The sequence below is a fragment of the Mirounga leonina genome, unplaced genomic scaffold (assembly GCF_011800145.1).
Source record: "Mirounga leonina isolate KUSES-001 unplaced genomic scaffold, KU_Mleo_1.0 Mir_115, whole genome shotgun sequence".
In the NCBI taxonomy this organism is placed as follows: Eukaryota; Metazoa; Chordata; class Mammalia; order Carnivora; family Phocidae; genus Mirounga; species Mirounga leonina.
In genome coordinates this window covers 53,142,029-53,168,827 of record NW_023270268.1, presented here as the reverse complement: position 1 = coordinate 53,168,827, position 26,799 = coordinate 53,142,029, and the positions used below count along the sequence as shown (strand labels likewise).

The 26,799-nt window shown below is 42.6% G+C and overlaps 1 protein-coding gene across 3 annotated transcripts in view; it reads right to left on the bottom strand.

The window, feature by feature from the left end:
* LOC118005778 (schwannomin-interacting protein 1) overlaps nucleotides 1-26,799 on the bottom strand; it is a 119,550-nt gene continuing 92,751 nt past the window's right edge. For all 3 annotated transcript variants that reach the window (XM_034998003.1, XM_034998022.1, XM_034998011.1), the window contains 5 exons: nucleotides 9,804-9,921; nucleotides 8,642-8,839; nucleotides 7,593-7,716; nucleotides 4,880-4,973; nucleotides 1-642 (listed from right to left, as the gene is read on the bottom strand). In XM_034998003.1, coding sequence (XP_034853894.1) covers nucleotides 591-642; nucleotides 4,880-4,973; nucleotides 7,593-7,716; nucleotides 8,642-8,839; nucleotides 9,804-9,921 — 586 coding nt within the window. In that variant the 3' untranslated portion in view covers nucleotides 1-590. The remainder of the gene's footprint in view (nucleotides 643-4,879; nucleotides 4,974-7,592; nucleotides 7,717-8,641; nucleotides 8,840-9,803; nucleotides 9,922-26,799) is intronic.

Here is a 26,799-nt window from a genome sequence, read left to right as displayed (position 1 = left end):
TATGAAACAAAGTTGTAATTTTTATTTTACATATTTATACATAAAACTTTCAAGGAACCCTCTGAATCCAACAGAATGTTAATAGCACATCTAAAAATGAACTTCAGGTAGTCAACATTCACAAAATGTTGAAAACTGCTTAAAATGTACCTATTACGGAGAGCTACAACTTCACTACGAGGCAGGCATGGATTTTCTGACTTGTATAGATAGCACCGTCATTTACAGTTCTTCTTTAAAACTACAGTGAAGAATGAAAGTAGTCAGTGGTAAAATACTGCTCCAACTTAAAATCTCTAAACAAATAAAAATAAAGTCAAAACTACCCTCTTTGAGAACGACTTGTGATGGTGTCAGTGCTGTACATTTTTTGTAACAATATTTTATTAAAATGCCTGATATTTAGTGGCACCGTAAAAAAATTAAAATAAATTAAGAAGCAAAGGCCAGTCACTGGACGTTAAGCTTCAGACATAATCAATGGCTAACACTGATATTCGTTTGTTTCTGCGCCACCTTTAGAAACAGCATTTTTACAACCACGGAAGCAAAAGAAATTCTAGCTTGTCCTCTCGGTCGGATGGCTTCTTTTACTTGGCAGGCATCTTCTCTGCCATGTGTTTCTGCTGACTTTCCGCATGTCTGTAAAAGGAATCATACGATCATTTAGTGCCAAGGGGGAAGATTCAAACGGCTTTCTAATCCACAGCTACAACAATCCCCCAAACTGAGGCTCAGAGTTACTCATAGTGAAACCCAGAGAATTAAGTAACAGTACTTAATCCAAATGGCTTTGCCCTCTTTAATTGGTATATTTTATGTACGATTCCGTTTATTGAATAAGCCACTAGATTAACCTGAGAATGGTAGATGTCACTACTTTTGAGAAGAAAAAGCACAGTGCTTAAAAAAAAGAGAGAGAAGTATCTGAGAAAATACAGCCAACAAATGTTTCATGTGTTTCCACGTGCCAAGTACTGCTCCTGGTGCTGTGAATTTGGCGGTAAGCAGACACTCAGTTCTTTGGTTTCGTGGCACGTATATTCCAGGGGAGAGGGGCAAAAAGGGAACAGATAGCAAAGAAGGAGATAGCAGATAGAATGTAAGTGCTAAGCAAAAAGTCTAAACAAGGTGTTGTGACAGAAGGGGACCGCATGACTGCTTTATCTAAACATGCACACAGACACAAACATAAGCATTCAAAAGGCTCTTGACAGAAATTAAAGCCAGTAATCCAGTTCCCCTCTTACAAAACCTAGTCTTCCTAACAAACTGTGGGTCTCTGGAGATGCCAAGATTTTCCATGTTTGCATACTTCCCCCGCCCCCCACATTCGTCCCAAGGGCATGATCTTGGCAGTGAGAGTAAGCGGTAGAATGGGAGGAGTCTTCTTAGTCATTGAGCCCTATTACGGCCCGTGAGCCCCACATCCAGCCAACCTAGCCACTGGCCAGTGAGACAGAGGGGGAAGAACGGCCAAGCTGATGACAGCACCTGAATAAGTGCGCTAATTAAACGTTTTCCCAGAGAGTGGAAGGGTTTGACGTCTGCAAAAGACAAATGTTTTGAAGGACAGTTTTAGGAATTTATAAATTTGGCAAGAGAAAGCATCTAAGGCTGTGGTTTCCCGCTGTAATCAAAGGCTCAGGGGCAGTTTTTGTGTGCTGCCTAGATTTGGGTAGTCAATGACGTCAAGTTGAACTCACTGGTTTTGTGCAGAATGTCTCCGATCTATGGAATAGGGGAGACAAACCACAAATACTTTCAGAAATAGGGAAGTGACAACAGCGTCCTTGCCACATTCAACAGCCCACAAATAATTGGTGATATTCATTTAACAATAAAGGAACTTGAGAAAAAGAGATTAGCCCTTTATTCCTAAAAAAACATGCCCTTCAGCAGACCCTGTCACGGCCCTGTTTATGTGTATAGAACAGCCTTGATCACTTTCATCAAGTAGCTTATGGGACTCACTTAAATTCAGCTCAAGAAATATTTTGATGCCCACTGAGCTCAGATTCCACTGTAGCTAATTAAATTATAGTTTCTATAGCAGTTTAAAAATATGTATCCATGTGAGTGCACACGCGTGCACGCACACATTAGCGAGGGGTTTTTCTGGGCGAGAAGGACAGGACAGGAAATAGTTTCAGAAAATATTGAAAGCTGGGTGTTATTTTGAGACATACATACATACAAGCACGAATTTCATTAGCGTTTTAAACAAAGGAGGGAAAAGGTTTTAGTCCATAAAACTAAAAGGTTCTCATCAACTATTTATATGAAAGTCCTTATTAGCATTTGTTTGATTCAAGCCCCCCCCCCCCCCCAAGGACTGCTTTTTTAGCAACAGTCATTACCGAGGACCTGCGCCAGGCGGGCCCTGTCCTGGGCTCTGGGGACACAGCAAAGAATGAAAACGGCGTGGCCTCTGCTTTAGATGGAGGAGGGGGCTGTGTGCAGTGAGTAAGGAGAAACAGCAGACGATTTAACACAATATGATTGGGCTCCACATGGAAGGGATGCCATGTTGCCAGGAACACCGAGAAGGGGGTCCTACCCCAGTCTTGGGGGCTGGGGGGACAGTCAGGGAGCACTTTTCTAAAGGGGCATTCTTTAAGCCAGTACATCTCAAATTCAGCTCTGCATTGGAATCACCTGGAGAGGTTTAAAAAAATCCGAATGCCCAGGCCACCCCACAGAATCATTAAATCAGGATCTCCGGGGTGGGACCCAGGCGTCAGCAGTTTATAAATCTCTCCAGGCGATTCCGATGTGTGGCTGAAATTGAGAACCACTCATCTGCACTGACACTGGAATGGCAGAATGCCTCATTCTCCACTGGACAGGTGACGGGGACAGGTGAATGGGACTTCCCAGCCGGTCGCTCTCAGCCTTCTGGGATCTGGCTGCAAAATTCTGACCTTGCCACCTTCAGGTATGTTTAAGTACCCTCAGATCCCCCCCATGAGCAAAGGTACGGCTTGTAGCCAGGAAGGGACATAGAAACATCTCCCCACCTTCTCCACTTTAAAGAGTTCCTCTAACAATTGTAAATTAGTAACTCCTCTCCTTTGCACCCACGGTTCTGCTTGCCCTGTTTCCCATGATCACACCAAACTTAAGGACTAGCTTAACACCCGGAGAGCGGAAAGGGGCCTCTCGGCGTCCCCCTGGCGATGAGGAATGCCGGAACTGCTTTGAGGAGCAGAGGAAAGCTCTCTGCTGTCACAGGTAAGTCACAGCGTTTACAAAAGAGCTCACATTGGTTTTAGAAGATGCAGGTTTTGGTCTTGGATTTCACTAGTGATTTCCCATAATCTTAATATCTATATACAAATCTCTTAGACAAAACAAAAAGTGACGTGTCTTACGGTTGCTGGAGCAGTGCCTGGATACATGGGTAGGGGCAATAATGTTATGTGAGTGTTGTTGTGACATTTTAGATACAGATGAATATACTAAGAAGGTCTGAGGCCTTCTGGCTCTTTGTTTTTGTTTTTTGTTAGGGGCGCGGCAATACAATATCCAAAGCATACAACACAGAGTACTGCCCGTAGGTCTTTTTTATTTTTTTTTATTTTTTATTTATTTTTATTTTTATTTATTTATTTTTTTAAATTTATTTATTGACACAGAGAGAGAGACAGCTAGAGAGGGAACACAAGCAGGGGGAGAGGCAGAGGGAGAAGCAGGCTTCCCGCCGAGCAGGGAGCCCTATGTGGGGCTCGATCCCAAGACCCTGGGATCATGACCTGAGCCAAAGGCAGACGCTTAACGACTGAGCCACCCAGGTGCCCCCGTAGGTCTTTTTTAAAGAAAAAGCCTAGACATAGTTCCATAGCATTTATTTTGCTACCCAAACTATTTTTGTAACACTGAATTTAGAAAAGTATTTTTTTACCCAGCATTACAATTGAGAAGGGGTCCTGTGGTAGGTGCTAAGTGCATTTTCCCTACATATGTTTTCAAAGCTTCTCTCGGATGGTTCTGGATCGTGTGGTTAATTCCTTATGTTACTGTGACAAGCAGCGTTCTTTCTCTCCTTGGGGAGCCTTCTACTCTCTGAATCCCATTTCTGGGATTAATAGTAATTATTACCTCTTGGTTTAAAGACTTTGTATGTACTGTCTCAGGAAAGGTAGCAAAGTAAATATGAGATCATACGAACGTTCACAGTATTTCATATACTTTATATACTTACGGGGATAGGCTTTTCTACAAAGAAAACTACTAAGAAATGCAAGATCTTGACTGGCCTTAACCTCCTTTCTGTATCCCGGTGGGGTGGGGGCGGCGGGGGAGGCAACATTCTTTCCCTCTGTATAGAGGGGTGCTTGGGGCCAGGCCCAGCTGGAAACTCAAGTCCTGGAGTCTCCTTTCCAGTGAGAGCAATCTGGTGGCACTGGTGTGGTGGAAAGATGCCAGTGTCCCTGCCTTCTGGACATGGCAGGTGCGAGCGAGAGCTGGGTGGCACCCACCGCACGGCTGCTCGTGTGCTGGACGCGTGCCAGCATGGAATGGCTTAGGGCTGACTGCCCAGGGGGACAGTTCTTCAGGAAAAAGTCCTGCTGGGCCAGAACTGCTGACCTGATTTCAGTGGGGGTGTAAGAAATTTGAATGCACTGGGAGGGCGGTTGTGAAAAAGCAACACATTTGTGTGTGTGTGCGTGTGTGTGTGTGTGTTTAAGCAATGCATCTGGAAAGGAGTTTTAGGCACTTCCTCTCCATCTCAACAGCTGACACCAGCAGAGATGAGGTGAGTTACTCATGGAAGTAAGGGGAAGGAGTTCTCTAGAGCTTGCTGTTGCCTTAGTTCTTAAACTTCAGAGCCCCCTGGGCCTCTTTCCTTTTTCGGAAAGGGTGAGGCATCACTGACCTGGTCAAGTCCTCAATGTCCACCAGCATGGCGTCTTGCTCTGTGTGCAGCTCGTCTCGGATGAGGAGCAGCTGGACCAGCTCTTCATTCAAGCCTGGAGCAAAGAAAAGGGAGCATTTAAAAAACAGATAAAACTGCGTCTAAGTCACAATGTGCAGCTATACGGACCCATTATACAAGCTACTTTTGCTAAGACTTGGAATTCTTCTATTAGCCTTTCACAAGCCCGGGAGAAGTCCTCAGTTTGAGAACATGACGAGTTTGCATAATTACAGAAGTGTTGGAAGAAAAGGACCACAGTATGAAGGATTTCCAATGACATTCACGTTAAAGTGGGAAATGAAACCGTTACTTGTTAGGGAAATAGCTTGCTAGAAAAAGCAGGGTTTTGTTTTGCACAAATGTGCACAAAAACGTCTGGGCCATGTTAAGTTCTCCACCTTCCGTCTTGAGGATGCTCCCATCCCCGACAGCTGGAGGGACATCCAGCACCAGCAGAGGAGGGGCCTCAGAGATGCTCCAAGGCCTCCTACGGCCCCTCAGAAGCAACAGCCCCGGGGCGGGCTGTTCTCAGTAATATCTAAGTCCTATCTCAAGTTATGTGAAAGCCAGATGCGTAAGACCTTGAAATCCCGGATGAGTGCCAAGGAAAAGATTCCTTAGGATTTATGCTGGGAACCAAACACATAGAGAGAGAAACGTTTCTAATCCTCCTGAAACCAGTGCACTGGGTGAATTTAGCTCCTGTTCCCGAAAAACAGGAACAAGCAAGGGGCTCTCTGATTTTTAACCCTTAGATCGAAGCTTCTAGGTCTGGACGCATGGACGCATGGGCCATAGCGTTCATTTAGCAGCAAGAGCTCTGGGCCCAGAAACAAAAGATAGGAAGGAGGTATTCAGCTAGGTCCTCCTTGGAAATGCTTTTAGAGATCCTGACTTTAAACGATGCATTGATCTACCTTTAGTTCAGACTAGTTTCCAATTTAAAAAAGGGAGGGAAAAAAAATCATACGAAGAGGTCTAAATTCATCAACTACTGAAAGGAGCTAGATGATACTTTTAGTATTTAGAAGTCAAAGGAAGATGTTTCAGTGGTAAAATATCAGAAAGCCTTTAGGTCCTTGAAAGAATTATAGTCCTAGTAATTTGCTCTCAACTAAAATTAAAATGTAGTCGAATTAAAAAAAAAAACAACCCTGTGAATCTATGGTTTCTTAATTAGAATGTCAAACCCTTTCTCTTGATTTTAAAACAACACTGAACATATTAACTTAACTCTGAATATGCCCAATTCTATTTTTTTCACTATGTTCTTAGGGTAGCTTTTTAAAAAATAATAAAAAAAAAAATCCCAATGGAGTTGCTTTTTAAACTAGCACTCAGTAGAGGGCCCACATAGTGCATGGAAATTTTTTTCCCATATGAAGTTTTTCACTTTTTACTCTGGAAATTTTCAAACTGATAATAAATGCAGAGAGACTGATTTAATGAATCCCCATGGCCGTGCATCCAACCAGCTTCAAAAATGATCAACTCATGGCCAATCTTGACGCATCTATCTCCCTTTCTCCTACCAGATTATTTTAAAGTAAATTTCAGATATTGCATCATTTCATCTATAAATATTTCAGTATGTATCTTTAAAGACAGGGCTTTTTTTTTTTTTTTAAAGTTAACATACCCACAATACCTCCATCATACCTAAACAAATAAATAAATCTTTTTTTTTTCTTTTTTTTTTTTTCAGAGAGAGCTTGCCAGTTGGGGAAGGTGGGGAGGGACAGAGGGAGAGGGAAAGAGAGAATCTCAAGCAGACTCCATGCACGGAGCCCGACGTGGGGCTCTATCTCACGACCCTGATGTCATAACCTGAGCTGAAATCAAGAGTGAGCCACTCAGGTGCCCCATAAATAAATCATTAATAAGACATTCAGTCCGTGTACAAATTCCTTGGTTGGCTCTTAAGTGCTTTTTTATAGTTAGTTTGTGTGAATGCATTTGGTTGGCGTGTCTCTTAGGTGGTTTCTAACCTGTAAGTTTTATAGAATCGTATGTTCCCAAGGTTGGAGGGCTTCCATTAGTTCCGCTGGACTAACCACACTGCCCAAGCGAGCACGTCTATGTTCTCTCTCTCATCAGGCCGAGCAACTGACTGCCCTTTTCTGCACAACCGGCCACCTCAAGTGAGTGCCACTCATCTGCCACTACTTGGCACGCTTCTCTGGGAGGCCCTTCTTTATTCTGGGGAGAAAAAGGCCCGTCATTTGTCATGCTGTAATTGTCACATGCTGCTCATACATATTTTCCCCACCTGGAGTTCCACAAAGTAAGCTGAATCTGACCTGATGAGCCAAAATGAATAGATACACAAGTAAAGTTGAGGGTTTCACTGCGTAATTAATGAAGTGTAACTACCAAATTGTAGTCTAGAAACACATGTTGTGAGCCAAACACACACCAGCCACTGTGCTAGGTGCTGGGGGTTTGAGATGAATAAAAAGGACCTATCACCTCTGCGAACCTTGAATGATTCTTGAACTTTCTGAACATTTTACGGTAAAAAACCAAAAACAGAGCCTTGTGATTCTCTTCCTTCTCTTGCAGCACGCAGGAGGAACCCAAGGAAATGGACAAAGGAAGTGAATCAAGGAGGTAGTACTATCCCACGATATTTCACACTTGACACCCCATTTTCAAGCACCCGCACACTTACTTTCTATCTGGGAATGGAGATCATTGACTATCACTTGTAGCTGCCCGAGAGTCATGTCCCGCAGGTCGGTGGGCTTTAAACTTCTTTTCATCAGGCATTCGCTTATGTGAGGCATGTGTGGTAGCTGAAGATGCAGAGGGAAGAAATGGAGGTGTGACCCAAGCAGCCAGGGCACTGAGCACAAGACCCACTTTTCTCCCGACAGACCCACTCTCACCCACTCCGTTCAGGTTCTGCGCTCCACAGCCTTCCCAGTCTGCGCTTCCCAGCGCGAGCTCCCCGCCCCCCAGCCCCATACACCCCGTTGTCGTCCAAAGCTCTACTGGCATCAAAATGCTAACACTACTCAGATCAAAAGCTATCCGACTGGTCATGAACACAGGCTGTGACAACCGTGAGTCAGTGATCATGTCCACAAATGAATGACTAGGGAGCGCCACGAATACCAATGACATGGATAAAGTTAGTAATATCCACTCTTTATGAGTTTGCACCATGTTACAAGCACTGTGCTGTGTGCTTTGGATGCTTTGTTCACTGAATTCTCACAATCGTGCTCTCACAAAGGTGTTATTATTCCCATTTGATAGATGACAAAACCGAGACTTCAGTAACTTGCCCAGAGCCCCGCAGCAAGTTAATGGCAGTGCTGGACTTCAAAGCCCAGGCCCTTATCCACCATGCTGTACTGTCTTCCCTGGAAGGTGGGAATGACAGCCAAGGCGATAGTGAATTTACCACAACCAGTAGGTTCTAAACTGATACTGCTTTAATGACACTAAAATATTCCCCTGACAGCTAATACCACCTCTAAGAAATACAGTAGATATGAATCAAAAAGAGTTTACTTTCGTGTAATCTCTTATGTATCTTTCAGCGATACAGTAGGAAGGAAAAGGAAACAAACTTAAATATTTCTCAATGACAGTACTTTTTACAAACTGCCTTGCAGAAACCCAAGTTTGCATAACTCTGGGAAAGAACTGGGACCACGTCAACCATTTGCAGTCACCAAAACATTCTCTGGCGTTTCAGTGTCTACTGCTTACGAGATCAGCGACGGGAGACTTTTTCCTGTTCTGTTTTTCCACTTCTACTTGCATTTTGGCCATTGGTTTGGCCATGGCGAGGGCCATTTTGGCTTCGGCTTGCAATTTCTTTTGCCTCGTGAGGAAATCCATGTCATCCAGGGATTCGGATTCCTCTTCGGTAGTGTCTCTATCAGAATAGGAAGAACTCTGTTTGCTCTGTGAAGGAAAAAAGAGCAGCCCTGAGCTTTCCGTGTCAGGCGCCATCTTTGGAGATGGGCTACAGCAGTCCCTGGGGCCTCCCAGAGTGGCTGAGAGAGAGTCCCCTCCAACAACGTGACTCGCCACCTGATTTGGTCTGTACAAATCTCAAATAACATTAAAGCAGATGGTTTCTTTCCTCAGTGCCAAGAACAGACTCTGATTTTAGCAGAGTCACGTAATAATAGGAAGAATCTACTTATGACAATAAACTCGAGAGGTCCCTTTGATTCTTGGTCTCAAAACTCTCCTGAAGGGATCAGACACAGCAAAATATTTAACCCAGAGCTAAGGCAGTGTGTTCTCTGGAGTGGACAGGATCTCAGGCGTCCAATGGAGTTCTGACCTTGCCCTGCACTCATGCACCAACACAGTTTCCTGCTGGTTGGTCTTTGGTAAGGAAGGTGATAAAGACTTCACAGAGAGTAAAGGATTCCAGCAATTAGCGGCCTGGATCATTAAGTCATCCTTTGTAGTATGTGTGCAAGGAATGAGTAAGGAATGTTTCATGCACATTATCTTGCTGGTTTCTCTGAGCAACGGCTCTGCATGCTAGCGCTCCCATCCTCACCCGGATCCCCGCCGCTGCCTTTTAAAATGTGTCCCACTGCCGGTCTGCACTTAATATTTCTAAGCCCAATGGAGAAGGACTGGCACCTAGGATAATTTTCTGGGGCATATGTGATTTCTCTCATGGCTTAATGTGAAAGTAGTTGCTAACTTTAACAGAGCTTATGTCTCCTTGTTGTATCACAGCTTTGATTCTTCATTGCCAAATTTTAGGAGCATGCTATGTCAAGGAATGGCACGAGACGTTCCTTTTTTAATCTCTGCCATGTTTTTTTCCTGACTAACAGCAACAAAAAAGAAGCTAGGTGACCAGGAAAGCACACACACAGAGCTTTGGTGGCTTTGGACTCACCATGGGAGACAAGGGGGTGTCCAAGCTGGTTTCAGTCTTACTGTCATCAGCATCGCTGTCCTTATCACTGCCGCTGTCGTTGACGAAGCATATCTGCAGGTTCATCCCACTCTGCAGCCTGCGTGGAAGCAGACAGGACACCAGTCCTGCTCAGCTACTTGTTATCTGGGGGTACGCGTTACAACTGTCTGGCTTTGGTAACAGAAAGCAGGTTTAGGTGTTCTTCGCGTGGAGAAGTGGGTGACCAGTATCACTCCCAACTTACAAATGAGGACTTTTACTAAAGGACAATGATGATAACTTACTGAGTTCGTAAGTTGATAAACGATAACTTTTGCTAATATTATTTTTTTTCACACCAATTTCATGTTACGTGAAAGATTACTTAAGGCCACATATAATAGCCCCCGGCACAATACCAAACACATGGTGGGTGCATAATAAAAACGTGTGGAGTCACTGAGTTTACATGCCTGTTGATAAAGATGAATGGGCTCCTCAGCCTGCTGTCATCTAGTGTCCTGTCCCATGGGGACAATTCAAAGAAGTGCACCAGAGCCAGCCTCCCAGGGCCACTGCTCTCTGAAGAAAGACTCCTTTTTTCCCTCCCCCAAATAGACAGAATAGGGCTGTCTGAAGGGAAACTATGCTTTGAGTAAGCTGCCAAAAGCCATCGAAGGGAGCTCATTTATGTCATTAAAAAAATACACCACAGGTTCACCGTAGAGAAACTTAAGGAAACCCTGAACCCAGTCAGAAGGGCCCAACCTTGCAACCCAGCAGAGTGCCTGGAGCACAAGAGCCTCCGAGGTGGAGACTTCTCCGGAGCTCATTATGTCTGTGGTGAATCCTGTCGCTCCACGAGCGAGGCTGCTGGAGAGGTGACCACAGACGGTCACCCAGCGGTGTGTCTGTTCCACATGAGGGCGGACCACAGATACAACTTCTGTCCTAACCTTTTTTTGAAATTGAACACATTTCAATACTGGTTGGCTATGAAGAGTTTCAAAGAAGTAATTTTCCAAGCATCCTTGGTAGTCCCACTCTGTGTGTCAGGGTAGAAGAGAAGGCAAAGGAAGCTCCTCAGCAGCGAGGGATCCTAAGGAGACTTGTCTAAGCCAGGTTTAGGAAGCCAACAGTGAACTGCTCTGGCATTATTACCGTCACAGGGAGGAATGCAAAGAGCAACTCGTCTGATAGTTGAGATTAGTATCTTTTTTTATTCCAATGGGCAGGGATGCTTTGTATAAATTGTCCAGATGACTCACGTAAAGTGATTCTTTGACAACGATAGGGAACCTGGGAAAAGAAAATCTACCGATTTAATACAGGCACCGTCACTGTTACGTGTATGTACTGCCACCTATCGGTAACTTCTGGAATTACTGAAAATCCAGTAAGGAAAGGCAACCTTCCCCTGAGCAGACAAGGAGCCAGGCCCTCGCCAGGCCTGGAAGGCACACGTTCTGCTGTGGTCAGCTCAGGATGCTTGGAGTCCGTTGGACTTAGGTTCTGAATCCTCACTTCTTTCTCTGGGCCCACTACTTAACCTCTATGAACCTCAGTTTCCTTATCAGTAAAATGGGGTGAATAATTCCATGTTTTGTTGGAAGGATGAAATTAGTTCAGCGCTAGGCCAAGGGTAAGTATTCTGTACATATTCATAGTCCTCCTTTTTCTACTTTCTGAAAGCCCAAAGGAATACAGAATTTTAAAGGTGATGCGGCTTTGTAAAGGGACCTCTAAAGTCACTTACTTGAAGACCTCGCCTGGCCTTGAGTAGCTCTGACAGTGTTCTCAAGCTGTCTTAAACTATTCGGCAGTTTGGGCTTCTACTGAGCTGGAATTTATTGCCTTTTAATTTTATTCCATTGGAGTTTTTTTTTTTCCCCTGGAGAAATCTAATATGTTCAGGTTACCCTATGATCCCACATAATTAAGTTTTAAAATTAATTATCTGTAGTTTGTCAACCACCCCCTCCAATCAACCCATTTTTAATTTAAAACTCAAGATATATGGATTGGGAAATAGTGGGAAGTAAAACTGCAAATTAAACAAAACACATTAAAAGCATATTTTAAAATTAAAAAGGCATTTTAAATTAAACTTAATTTGAATCTAGGAATATGTAACATTTTCTATTTACTGAACTGCTAAAGTCTTGAAAAGAAGTGTCTGGCCACTGGGTGCACAGATTATAAAGAAATACAATAACCCATGATACCATTACAAAATAAGGTTTAAAACATCCGGGGATATATATTTTCATTCTGAAGAAAGTCTGATCATAAATTCTGTCATTCTGCCCCCAACTGACCTTTGTGCTAAGGATCAACGCAGACCTCAATCAACCAAACCAAACAGCATTTCTAACTCGGGAAAGGCAAAGGAAAAAAAAAAAGCGGAAAGATTTAGTAGTCAGAATGAAATGAAAAAACACCTCAGGTAGAAATTCAGAAAATCGCCTTAGTACCACATTATCACCGTGGGAAACTGAACAGAGCTTCTTACGGGGTGAGACTTACAATTCCTTACAGCAGTAATCACCAAGAATGTTACTCTCAGGAAAAGGAAATTATATGACATAACAGCTAATGGTTCAGAGGGGATTTTAGTAAAGACATCTTAAAATGGACTCAGGTTTCAAGAAGGATTTGTTTGCCTTTAGCCTTTAAGCAGGTTTTAAGATGAAGACGGCTTTGGGGAAACTCAATCGCAGTCCGGCTGGGGGGTGAGTGGGGCCCCCTGGTGCTCTCGAAGTCCTCTGTGTCACAGGGTCAAGCAATGATAACCCCTGTTCTGCCTCCTCCCCTCCCCACCCTGGGGGGAAGCACGGCTGCTCTGAGGCTCACTCCTGCAACCTGGAGTCCCCGGCCTCGGTCCCGCACACTGCGGTGCGCCCGGCCTCACTTAGACCCAGGCTACACAGTCTTGCCAGATCCATGCTGCCAGGGGTCTAATTTGCCTGGATCTCTCAAGCAACGTCAGAGGTGAAAACGAAACATGATCCTCATCTTTTAATTAGCGATATAATTTAAGGTATCCAAGTCAAGGTTGCTTGATGTTTCGAGCAGCATTTAGCAGCGTGTTGCACGCAAAAGGCTGCCTGCCATCTGCCTTGCCTGTCGATATTAGAGCTGGAAGGTCTGTGTCCTGGTCATCCCGGAAACCTCTTCCCCTTATGAACCGCGAAGCAGTGAAAAAGCACACTGCAGCCCGGAGTTACTGACAGGGAGCCCCGGGACCTGAACAGAGGGTCTTCCAGCTGGACAACGCTCAGAAATATGAAGACACAAAGACTGTGTCTTCTGGGCATCTCAGCGTGAGTGGAAGGGGCTTTCTTAGTGACAGCGCCTGCTCGCCAGCAGCAGGAAGGCATTTAGTCGGGAGGGCGTTCAGCACAAACATCTGCTGGCTTTTAGGGCGAGGAAGACCTTTTTTTGTAAAACGCCTGTGCTGACTTCCAACTACCATTGCCGGGGATATTATTAAAATACGCACAACGCCAAGAGGATGGCAGAGGTGAAAGGTTTTGAACTACCAAGAGGACGGTATCTCAAAAACCTAGCCAAGTGATAATATAACCTGGTATATAGATAATATTTTTTTCAAAATACAAGGGCAAGACCAGTTTATTCCCGGAGGAGATTGATGATCCTAAAGTCTGCTGTGATTCCTAGTAGGGCGGTAGCCACTGTGAATCTGGCCTTTGTCCTTGGCCGTGGTTTGAGGTGACTGGGACTGGGCTGTTGTGAGGCCGGGTCTGAACCCCAGAGCTACTTGGTGTTTTCTGATTTTAGAAATAGCAGTGTCCCAGCACCAGCTTAGACCGCCGGTGTCGACACAGAAACGTTTAAGATTCTGTGGTTTTTACCCCCTACACCATCCCTTAGTTAACTTCACTTGAACTGTTGCACTGAATTTGAGTTTAAAATGATGTTTGCTCGTATTCCCTTGTTGGGCTGTAAAACCACCTGTGGGTAACAGGCAAGGTAAGAGCTAGTTACTCAGAGACGTCAAAAAAGTTCCCCAGACCCGTAACAGCCTGATTTATAAAAATGGTCCTGATTCTCCCCTCCCTGCACCTGCCCCCTCTGTAATGTGACCTTGCAGCTTCTCCCCTCAAGGGCTGGAGTCTATTTCCCTCCCCCCGGGCTGGCTTCTGACATGTCTTGCCAACAGGATGCACACGAAGTACCAGTGTTCCGGTGCCAAGTCTCCCCCTCAGGACAAGTCCAGGCTCGCCTGCTGGCAGATGAGTGACTTCCTAGCACCGAGCTCCATCAGCAGTTGTCCCCACTGAAGCCCCGAATGCCCGAGAGAGCTCGGCCAAGGGCGGCAGAGGCACCTGACCCACTTGCAGCAGACTGCAGACGCGAGTAAGCCCACAGGAGCCCATCTCTGATAGTAGAACTGCTCGGCCAACCTAGAGGCTCCTAAACAGAAATCAATGTTTATTATTGTATGCTGCTGATACGGGTGTTTTTGGATGATACATCATCATTGTGGTGACAGATAACTGGTACAAGGTCACAAAGAAGAGACTACAGGCTGAACCTCTGGCTTTTGAATCCAGGGCCCTTCCCCCCATACTACACTTAACCTCAGGTCTGGGTTTATTAGCTCTCGCCCGTGTGTCTGCTAATATAATCTTAGGGGGCTTATACCTCCTGCAGTTGCTTATACTTCTAAGGTAATTGTTTGGTTTTCCTCGAGAAGCGGACCGAGAAGGAACTACCCATATGCTTATGGTTCAAACATGCCTTGCTCATTTTCTATCCACAACCAGAGTGGCTGTGAGCCACTGGCCCCGCTCTATCATTTGTTGCTCAATATCCCCAACTAGTTTGTGGCTGGGCCATTAAAATATGTTATTTCCATGTATTTTAATGGATCTTTGATGCATTATTCAAAGACTTTATGCGCAATAATCACCCATATTTTTATCATGTATCTTTTTTTGTTTCATGAAACCTTCAAAGGAGAAGGAATATAAAATGTGGGTTGTAATTACCTAAGGGTAGCTGTAAACGCATTTCATCTTTCTTTCTTTTTTTTTTTTTTTAAAGATTTTATTTTATTTATTCGACAGAGAGAGACAGTGAGAGAGGGAACACAAGCAGGGGGAGTGGGAGAAGGAGAAGCAGGCTTCCCGCCAAGCAGGGAGCCCGATGCGGGGCTCGATCCCAGGATCCCGGGATCATGACCTGAGCTGAAGGCAGACACTTAACGACTGAGCCACCCAGGCGCCCCATGCATTTCATCTTTCTAAGGATGTGTTGTGAAGAAAGAACGTGAGAACAGTTGTGGTTTGGGTGAGCTCCCGATGTCCTGAATGTGTGATGGGTCCCTGCAGAGTGTGCTGAGGTGGGTTAAAATGAGGTGTTGCTACTCCTTTGATAAAAGACTTTTCCCATCCCCAAACCCTGACCCCCCCTCCTCTTCTGCTCCCCAATATTTGTTATGGTGGAAATACTATTCTAAAATGCTATTTCCTATTTTGTGGGACTGTGTTCATTTCTTTTGCTAAGCGGTGTGTAATGCATGGGATGATCATTTATTGGACTTTTAGAAAAGACTGGTATTTATGTAACAGGTGTGAATATTGCTGGTCCAGCATATATCATCACAGACACACACAAAATATAAATGATTTTTATACCAGAGAAGGGATGTTTAACTGTTCACTCATTCACTCATTCATTTGAGGATCAGGGAATACCTTCTCTGCAAACTCCACGCCACCAACAGGCTGGTGCTGAATAGCTGCTGTCCGTTTTGGCCAGGGCATAACAGTTTCTAATTTGTTACAGTCCCTGCTACTCCCTATTGCCTTGTATCTGGGCTTCTTCACTCATGTATGTTTCTTGCTGACCCCTGAAGGCATTTATAGTTCATGACCCCTCTGTTAAGTGGATGCATAGTTAGTAGTTGAACCACGAACAGAAATCCGGTTTTTTAACGGGTACCAAGTCTTCCAACAGGTACCAAGTGCTTAGATCATTAAATCATAATGTACACATAGAAATGTGGACTACATAGAGCATTGGAAGAGAACTTGAAAAACACTAGTAGATACTACCTATCTATCCATCCATCCCTATACTCCCTATATGAGAAAAGAATACTTTTATGACCTGGACATCCATTAGTAAATAAGGTGTTAACCAAGAAGGGTGACTGAGCAGGGAAGTGCAGAAGAAAGGCCTTGGGAAATCGGAGCAGGGAGGGGGGCGGGGGAGATAAAGGCAGGAGAGATGGGAAAGCCCACCCTCTGGCATGCACATGCCCAGAGAAGTTCATGGTAGCTCCCATTCCATGCCGCAGAGAGGACTGGGGACAAGAGGGGACACCATGTCTCTTATGTCCCATCTTACAGGACTCAGGCACTTGGCTTCCTCTGCGAAAGTTGAGGAAGGCAGCTCTAAAAGTGGCTGGGGTGTGAGTGGCCCTCTCTAGGTTTTTTTTTTTCTCCTAATCCTGCACATAATTTCTTGTTCTGCTTCCTTTTCTAAGGCTAGTTCTGGACCTTCCGTCTGTATATGTTCGCATGATGGCTGGAGGGCATCCAACACCACACAGCCACAGAATCTTCTCACCACGTAAGAAACTGATAGAAAAGGGGAAGAGGCATTCTTCAGCTTTTCTTTGGTGAAGCATCACAGCCCCTGTATCCTCAGCTGATTCTCCCAAGAGCTATAAATACTTGCATTCCCCAGACAGCTGTTGGTTCTAATTTCACACCAGTGTCCAGTTTCTTCACTAATGACTACTTACATGTAATTAAATTTGGAATTCTAAGATCTTAATGTTGAAAAAAATGCATTTCACCTGAAATGTTTTCTACCACGAATTGAAGACCAGAATGAGGCTTCTTGTGATATTGGAATGACGATGGAATAAAACAGTCATCTCTCTTAGGTACCAAATGTGGTCTACTTTCATCTTAATCAAAACCAAATGATTTCTAAGCAATTTACATTCTGAAATAAAAAGTTACTTTTTTTTTTTTAGAGAGGAAGAGGAAGAGAGAAAATCCTAAGTAGGTTCCACGCCTAGTGCAGAGCCCAACGTAGGGCTTGATCTCACGACCTTGAGATCATGACCTGAGTCGAAATCAAGAGTCACACGCTTCACGGACTGAGCCACCCAGGCACCCCAAGAGTTACCATTTTGGGTCATCTACTATGTGTTAAGGCACTTCATATATATATTACCTCTACCCCTTAGATACACTAAAGTATTATGAGCCTCATTTTCCATATGAGAAAACTAGGATTCAGAGGTTAAATTGCACAGGTCACAAAGATGGTATTTTACTCTAGAAGAATCTGTTTTGAGAGGCCAGGGCACTTTAAGAGGACAGAACAAATTCATGAATGGAAGAAAAGAAAAGATGAAAAAAGAAAGCAAAAAAACAAAAACAAAACAAAAAACTGGAAACAATTCCAATGGCTAACAATTAGAGATTGATTAAGTTTATTTGGTGAAATATATAATGGCCATTATGCAGCTAGTAAAAATACATATGATAGAAGAGCAGTTATGAACATGGGCAAATGTTCCTGATACACTGTTAAGTGAAGAAAAATCAGGCTATAAAACAGTAGGTAAACTACGATTCCAGTTTTGTAAACAAAAATGTGAAGATATATTATGCATAGAAAAAATGGCAGGAAATATACCGAGATCTTTTTTGGTGGAAGAAATTCAGTTGACTTTGAATTTCTCTCCTTTGATCTCCTCTGAGTTGTCATGTGTGGGCATTTAGCAGGAATTAAAAAAGGAAAAGGAGGGAAAAACTGGTGAGTTGATTAGCACTTGTGTGTTGGAGAAAAGGTGAGTAGGATGAAATGTCTGACAGCTGGAAGAGGACGGTTGTGTGCCTGACTCAGATGGTGCCTATGCAGGGAACATGACTCACACAGGAGTCAGGCTGGCCTTTTGGTTTTGGCAAGGGGCTCGGGACAGCAGATCCTCTTGGAGGGCAGCAAGAACCGTGTTCTTTTAAGCAAACATTTCTGGAGCTGGACTCTTTTATCAAATGTTGACATCCCTTCCAGGCCCAGTCTCAATCCCATTCTCCCCGCTCGGATCTGCAGTAGATGGTAGACTCGGAAGTAATTGACGCACATTTAAATGTCTGTGCTTTTAAAGCCAGCCTGCTTATTTACTCCTCTCAGCCCAGACAGAGTTTAAACTTGTATTTTTCTGACCTGTTACAAATAAATACAGATGAATTTCAGCTGCTGGAGATGAAGAAATGCTTGTTGCTTCCAGACCAATGATAATGTTCATGTGTCGGGGGTAAAGATATGGCAGTTGGAGAGTCAGTGCCTGTGCATGGTTTTGAGCGGTATGACTGGATTTGATGACAATCTCAAGTGCAAATTCTTTTACTCTCTTGTACACTGAATCCTGTTTTCACCACTTTTTATATTCATGTTTTAAAAAAGCTGCGCGATCACTTAGGCTTGGTTGCAGAGTAAGCTTTATCCCAGACATTTTTTTTTTTAAGATTTTTAAAATTATTTATTTATTTGACACAGAGAGAGCGAGCAGGGGGAGCAGGAGAGGGAGAAGCAGGCTCCCCACGGAGCAGGGAGCCCGATGTGGGGCTCGATCCCAGGACCCTGGGGTCATGACCTGAGCTGAAGGCAGCCGTTTAACTGACTGAGCCACCCAGGCGCCCCCCCAAAGACATTCTTTTTCATGATTTAATTTGTGGTCATTTGAATTATACACAGTCATTCAAAAGAACGTAGATCTACTGAATTTCATTGATTCTAAGAAGCGTGGTTGTTCATATTTTGCCATCTTTAAAGACAGGTGTCTCACAATCTCAGCCACTCCAGCGGCTGGTGGCATGACTTTCACTGAGCTGTCACCCCCTCAGCCAACAAACCAGTTAAGGACCACTCATGAAGGGGTGGGATCTGGTAGTTCAGGTATTCATGCCTTCTGATAAGAACAACAAAGCTCCAGCATCCAAACCTGCAGAACAAGGCCGGTGGCTCGGAAGGTGATGCACAGCATCTCCCGATGGCACAGAGGGGGACACTGTGGGGAAAAGCGAAGACTGACAACTCGGAGGCAAAGTGGTTAAATGGAGAGTTGGATTCTGAACGTGAAGAGGGTTTCAGACTATCTTAACCAATATATATTACTTTTTTTAAATATGTACAAGACACAGGTGATAAAAGTATATATCCAAATAAGTCTAGAAGGCTTCTTTCAATCACTAAAATAAAAACCCTAAGTGTTAAGGAGGCATGTGGAATGGTGGTGGCAGGGGGTTTTCAAAGCATGTGATAATGTGGACGAGAGCAATGTGAGGGGCACGGAAATTTTCCAAGATTGAACAAAAGGACTGTGTTAAACCTCCAGATGACACAGCCCACTTGCAGTCAGTGGGAGTGTTTTCTCGTAGCAGTGAATGCTTTTGTGAACTCTCAAAGGAACGCAGTCTTCATCTGAGCTGCATGTGTCCAGACACATGCATGGGAACAGTGTCCAAAGGGAGTGCGAACAGCAGTAATAAAGTCAGAATCACTTGTCAGAGATGATGCGCCAATGAAAAATCATTCCTAGAAGCTCTTTTACTTAAACATTTAGCTGTCCACTGGAGCCACTTTTAAATATAAAATGGAGCCCTGTGGCCTCTTCCTCCCTGCCTCCCACCCTTTTGCAACAGTTCCAACAATTGAATTCTCATTGGCGATAATAAAAAAATTCGTAAGACAGGGTACATACAGTACAGCTGGCTTTGCCTCTAGCAAGATGTCAACTTTCACTTGCACAAAATTAATTGCACCTAATTAAACTGGGGTCATTGGCACTATTGTGAAGTGAGGCTATTTATTAGACAAAGAAAATTTCACAAATACCATTTTGCTTTTCTTTCAGGTTTGTGAGAGAGAAGAATTGCTTATATAATTAAATTTGTTTTGCCATTTTAATCTTATGACTCCTCAAAAGATCCACTTCAAATCCTGCTTTACTTTTAAAATTGTGTGCTATTTTAGAATAGTAGAGATAATCCTTGGAGGAGGACATAAAAAAATGACAGGTTTCCTGTAGATTACCTAATTGTTTTTCAAACAGCATAAAAAAATAATTTGTAAACTACCATTTACAATGACATGTATCTTGGAATTACTTACACGAAGGGTTTCCTAAGCAAATTATTGGTACATGTGTAGGAGATTAATATGAAGTTTAAAAGATACGTTGCATGTTATAAATAGGTTGCTACAGTATGTACCTATTACTTCAAGAGAGATGCCATGGAAAGCAAATTTCATTGCGTTGAAATGGGATTACCTCTTTCCTCACCCATGCTGGGTATATAGGACTACACTGCTTCTTTCTCCAGGAAATAATGCAAAAATTATTACTGTTGGAGACAAAAGGATGATTTACTTTCCTGGCAAAATGATGCTGGTTCAACTTGGGATTCTGTGGCTATGTATATGCAGATTCCCAATTCCTCATAGTCAAAGCTCCTGTGAATCCAATTTCTTTAAAGGTTCTCTCCATCACTGTTATCTGTCCAGTTGATACAACTCCCTGGGTTGGGTGCCTCCCCAGCCTCCATTCCCAGCCCAAACCCAAGAGAAGGGGGTAGGTATCTATGATTGGTCTGGTCTCAGCCATTCACCAAGAAACCTGTAAGAATAACAAAGAAATGGGTTCTGATTCGGGGATGTTGGGGATGTTGGAATGGTTGAGATGCGTAAACAGTAATCATATTCAACCAGCTGCTCAAAAGCTCTCTGGGGAATTTGTTTCTCATAATATTTACAGTGTTTAGAGAGAAGGGTATAGCTCTTCCAGGTGCCACCTTCCCGCTGTATACTTCAAGAAAAAGATGGTATTTATATTTATATGTATATGTATGTAAATAAAAATCTATCTTGGGGTAAGGTAAGAAGAGAGGGAAGAGTCAGGTTTATTTTATGGTTAGTCTGGGGCGAGGAGAATGAAGAAGGCCACAGACGTTTTCTCCGCAACGTCAGATCAGGGTGTAATGTCTGAAAAATGAAAGGTCTCCCCGCTGTCTGTTACAGTGACCGCTCTGTCTGTGCTCCCACAGCAGTCAAGCCGGCCCCAGGCCTTTAATAACACCGAGCTGTACCAACTCAGAGTCCCAAAATATTACGGTGATTCAAGATTAATTTCGTCAATGAAAAAAATAGTTCATAGGAAAGTATGATACTAGTATTAAGAGAAATGGAGTATTTTTTTTTTCAAGAACGTGACTACACTGAATATTTCTTAGAAACCTATTTCAAAAGTAGAGTAGGCAATTCACTTTTCTCCTTTCCTTTTAAGCTTTCTTAAAGCTTTCGCCGAAACATTTCTAAACAGGGAAAAATAACAAAGGTCATATGGTCTCAGTTCGAAAAGGCTGATTATGTGTGGATTAGCATGTTCTGAAGAAGAAATGGCGCCTCCTATATTTGCTGTATTTCAGTGTAAGTCAAATTTAATTAGTTGAGTTATGAAGCAATATCAAAATTTCTTTTGTTGCAGTATTAGGCATGAAATGTCTTTATGGGATTATTATAAGCCTCGCTTACATTTAACAGCTTGTCACTCTTTAAAGAAGTGCTTTGGGAGACAGCACCAATTAGAAAAATTCAGTGGGGCTGAAACCCAAAGGGCAACTTGGAGGCCCTTACACTCACAGGAACAGCTCATACATGTCTTCCCAGAAGACCCTCAGCTTACTTCACAATTTCTCACACAGTGTGTATGAAGATAATTTTTACAGGTGAATGCACCTTCTTTAAAATACATAAATAGAACTCCATGATTTTGCCAAAGGTCCCACTTACTTGGGGACATCTCATCTTAAAAGTAAGCTCAGCACCTCAGAATCCATTGCTTGGCCAATTAATTTTAAGTCCTCGGCCTCATTTAAAATTGAGCACTGAGCTCTTTGGAGTCATACAGTCAAAAAAGATTTACCTGGTTCTGATGATTTAATAATTCAGCACATGTACTCTCGTGCATTCTGGAGCACCATATTAATGGACTTCCAAGTTCTAACGTCCCTCAAGTGCTTTTGTAAGTGAGAGGTGAGGTATTTCCGGCTCAGTGAAGAATTTCAGGGATTGTAATACATTAGAAAAAAATTAATTCTAATAGGGATGGCGAATGTGGGTTACCCAATCGCAACTGAACATTTCCTGAGGCTTTTCTCTTACATTATTACTGACAAGGGGAAATGACAGTCAGTCTTTGCAGACTTTCCATTTACAGGGATAAAGTGATATTTCTTAGAAACATTAAGTCTCATCATTAGCCATCATCCTAAAGGGTATCCAAAAAGTCACCGTGTTCTCACCGAGGATGATCTCATCCCAGAATGTGGAGATGAAAACATCTGAAAAAACAGGATATAAATAATCTTCCTTATGGCGAGTCAACAAGCGGAGCTTGTTATGAGCTACTGTGAGATCCATATGTGTTTCAATAGCTGTGTCTACACCGGGGGTAGATGACTCAGTGATTTTCAAATTTGGCTCTGCCTGGAGAGTTTCGGGTAGGCTTTGGGGGCGTGTAGGGAGTGCTGGAGAGAGGCCCTCCGGTGGAGGCCTGGGGAGGGGCACTGAGGGGAAATGACAGGGAGGCATTTTCAGGGCAGGGGTATCCCAGACCCTCTTCTTCTGTCTTCCCAAACCACAGGAGGACAGCTTGGTTTTACACACAGGGTTTCTGCACAGGATTTTATTTGAGAAGATACTTCTGCTATTAAAAATAATGAAAACCATCCTCCAGGAAGCCATCTGGCCCAAACTTTCAAGAGACTTCTAGTTCAACATGGCATTTTGAACACAGGTATTTGTCTAGTCTCTCTTCTGAAATCCTGGTAAAATAATACTAAAGGGAGAAAGAAGGCATAAACCTCTAGGGACAAAGAAAGTGGGAAAGGAGACAATAGCACACGAGAGGGTGTGAAAAAATGTTGGAAGATAAAGTGCAGATGGGTGAGAGGTATTTGACTTAAGATTTCAATTTGCTGGGTGCTTGCTTGCAGGATGGCTGGGCGAGGAAGTACATACACGAGCACTGCTGAGGCCCAGACACGCTCAGGTACACTGCAGCCCGGGGAGTGCGCTGGCCCTGCACATCAAGAAAGACTCACTGAGCAACCGAAAGGACTATCCAGACCCTCTATTTGCCCCGTCCGCTGTGGCCTGGGAGAACGAGGAAGTTTACTATCTCGAGAGGTTGAACCAGGGGAGCTCTGAAATGGGGCACACTCAGCACAGCTGAAGTATCAAACGGAGGGCCTTTACTGACATCAAAGGAATTCAATAACATTGTACATGACGAACCTTCAACCATTCCCCTGCTAGAGCCTTAAAATACTGGCAGCCAGGCTTAAAATCCCTCAGGATGAGGTTGGAGAGTTCTCGGTGGCAACTTAGAGTCCAAAAGAAAAGAGCTTTACATACTTTTATTTGGAGGCACCCTAATGAAATAGTTGCATTTTTATTTGACCATTCTAAGGGGAAGTTCACAATTCCTTAATTCAACAAAATTCAACAAATCTTTAGGGACTATGTATTAGGTACTAATTATTTTTATTTTTTTTAAAGATTTATTTATTTGAGAGAGAGCGAGCGAGCGTGTGAGCAGGGGGAGGGGGGAGAGGGGAAAGGGAGAGAGAGAGAATCCTCAAGCAGACTCCCCACCAAGCATGGAGCCCGACACAGGCCTAGAATCCAGGACCCTGAGATCAGGACCTGGGCCGAAATCAAGAGTCAGTCGCTTAACCAACGGAGCCACCCAGGCATCCCTGTATTAGGCACTATTTAGTCAATAGTTATGGTGGAGAACAAAATAGACCTGCTCTCTTGGAGCCCATATTTTAGTTTTAGACAAAGAATGAATCAAAAGAAGAAAAAATATCTATGTAATACAATATTAGGTAGTGATAAGGACCCCAAAGGAAAGCAAATTAGGGTAAGAGGATAAGCAGGGTAAGAGGAGAGAAAGTGATAGGTATGCTGGGTGTTCACTTTTTAATTGGGAGGTCAGGGAAGGTCCCTCGGAGGAAACAATGTATGTCACCAAGCCCCAACCATAGAGTTCACTTACAGTATTTAGCATTTTACACTTAATTGTTGATGGGCAGAAATCAAAACAAACAAAAATAAACTCAGAAAACATCATGGATAATGTAGAAATCAGAAGAAAACATTTTAAACAATTTACCTATAATCAATACCTACTGTAAAATGAGAAAGCATCATTTCAAAAATTTTTGAAAACTTAAACAAAGTGGGACAAATTTTTAGAAAAATACAACCCACCAGAACTGACTTAAGAAGAAATAAGAAGCATGTGCAATCTTAACACCATCTAAAAACTGGAAGCAGTTAAAGCAAACACACAAAGTAAATACCAGGCATGAGAGTTATACAGGTGAGAAATAGCATATTCTAATATTATGCAGACTTTTCTTAGACATTATGTAATAATGTAACCAACTAATTTTTTTAAATTTTATTTTATTATGTTATGTTAATCACCATACATTACATCATTAGTTTTTGATGTAGTGTTCCATGATTCATTGTTTGCATATAACACCCAGCGCTCCATTCAATACGTGCCCTCCTTAATACCCATCACCAGGCTAACCCATCCCCCACACCCCACCCCTCTAGAACCCTCAGTTTGTTTCTCAGAGTCCGTAGTCTCTCATGGCTCATCCCCCCCCTCTGGTTTCCCCCTCTTCAATTTTCCCTTCCTACTATCTTCTTTTTTTTTCTTTTTAACATATAATGTATTATTTGTAGCCAACTAATTTTTAAGCCAGCCTTGCCCTGATACAAAAACAAGAAAAAAATACCATAAGAAAAGAATATAGCAGACCCATGTCACTCATGAATATAAGTGTAGTAATCCTAAACAAAATATTATTAATAAAATTCAATAGTGTCTGGAAAAAAAAATCCAACCATTTTTGCTTTATACTAGGTATGCAAGGATTGTTCAATATTTTAAAAATCTATACAGTAATTCATTAATAGATTAACAGAGGTAATCCTATAATGATCTCAACAGATGCAGAAAAAGCATGTAATAGTTAGACGCCTAGTCATGATAAAATTCTTTACAAATTATGAATATAAGGGAATATAGTTAACTCATATAAAGAGAGACATTAAAGAAAACCTAAAATTAACATCATCCTAAATGAGGAAACACTAGAAGTATTCATTTAATATGAGAAATGAGCTAAAGATTCCAACTACTACCATTTTTAATCCTTAATATGTTAGGGTGCTACCCATGCAATAAAAGAAAAAAACCAGAGGCGTGAGGATTGGAAAGCAGTAAATAAAGCTGCTGTTTTTCAGATGACAGTATTTAAAAAACCCGAAGAATCTACAGACAACTTTATTAGAAGTAACAGGAGGGCAGACAAATAGTAGGAACAATATAACGAAGTGGATGAATTTAAGGCTAGTATAAAAACTAAGCTGCATTTCTGCTCACCAGCAGCAAAGCAACGAGAATGCATTATCAAAGAGAACTTAATATCAGAATGCCAAGTATCTAGAAATAAATACAATAAAGGATGTACAATACCTGTAAATGAGAAATTACAAACCTTATTAAGAGATACTCAATAAGATCTAAATAAAGGAGACAAAGGCCATGTTGATGGGTAGGGAGATACAATATTGTGAAAAGGCATTCTTCCCTGAATTGATCTATAGATTCAATACAATTCTAGTCAAAATCCCAAGAGAGTATTTTGCTGCACTTGATTAGATGATTTAAAGGTGATATGGAAGAATACAAAAGCAAGAACCGGTAGCACACTTCTGAAGAAAAAGAGGAGAGGGACTTGCGTGCCTGTCCAGATATTAGGACTTATTTTGAGGCTACAGTAATTAAGACTGTATGGTATTGGTGCCGGGATAGAAACACTAACCAATGAAACAGAATGTATTCCCATTAATGTATAGTATATACAGAAGTGGTCTGTCAGATCAGTGAGTAAAAGAGGGATTGTTTAATAAACAGGATGGAAAAGATGGTCATGCGAATGGAAAAAGATGAAATTAGACATCTCCTCCATAGCCATATCAAGAAACCAACTCCTGATTGATTACAGACTTTAAAAAATCACTTTCAACTCTTGGTAGGAAATCTAGGTTAATGTCTTTTGGACCCTGGGGTAGAAGATTTTTTGTACAAGACACAGAAAACATGGACTATGAAAATTTGATAAAAAGAACACTGGTCGTAAAAGACACAGCGAGGAAGTGAAAAGACAGGCTACAATCTGGGAAAAGATATTTGCAATACATACAACACATTAAGGATGAGTATCATGACAAAAGAACATTGATAAAACAATTTTAAAAAGCATAAAGAATACAACAGAAATTTGGACGTAAGACCCAAACTGACATTTCACAGAAGGGAAAGCAAAGATGGCTAATAAACACAATGAAATACCATTTAATACCCACCGAATTAACACAAACATAAAAGGGATGAGCAATATCGTGTGAGAAAGACTATGGATCCACAGGATCTCTGCAACCTTGCTGGACCAGTGTAACTTGCTGCAACCACTCTGGAGAACACTTCTGGCATTATCTTCTGAAGGTGAACATTCACGTATTTTCCTAGTAATTCTGTTTCTAGGTGTGCCCCAAAGAGAAGCTCTTGCACACGGGCAGCAGGAGACATGTTCAAGAGTGTTTACAAGCAGTGCTGTTTACAAGAGCAAAACCCCCGAAACAACTCAGTGCCTATAGTCAGAAGAGTGGCTGAATGAAGTGTGATAGACTCACACAGTGGAAGATAATACAGCAGTCAAAACCATGGACTGGCAAAGGGAAAAAAATGGGGCAGTTCTCACTTCAAGACAAACAGTGATGCTTCTCAAGTACTCACAGCTTACTACATGGTTCAGTGTAAATAATCAATGATCTTAATAATGTAAACAATGAACGT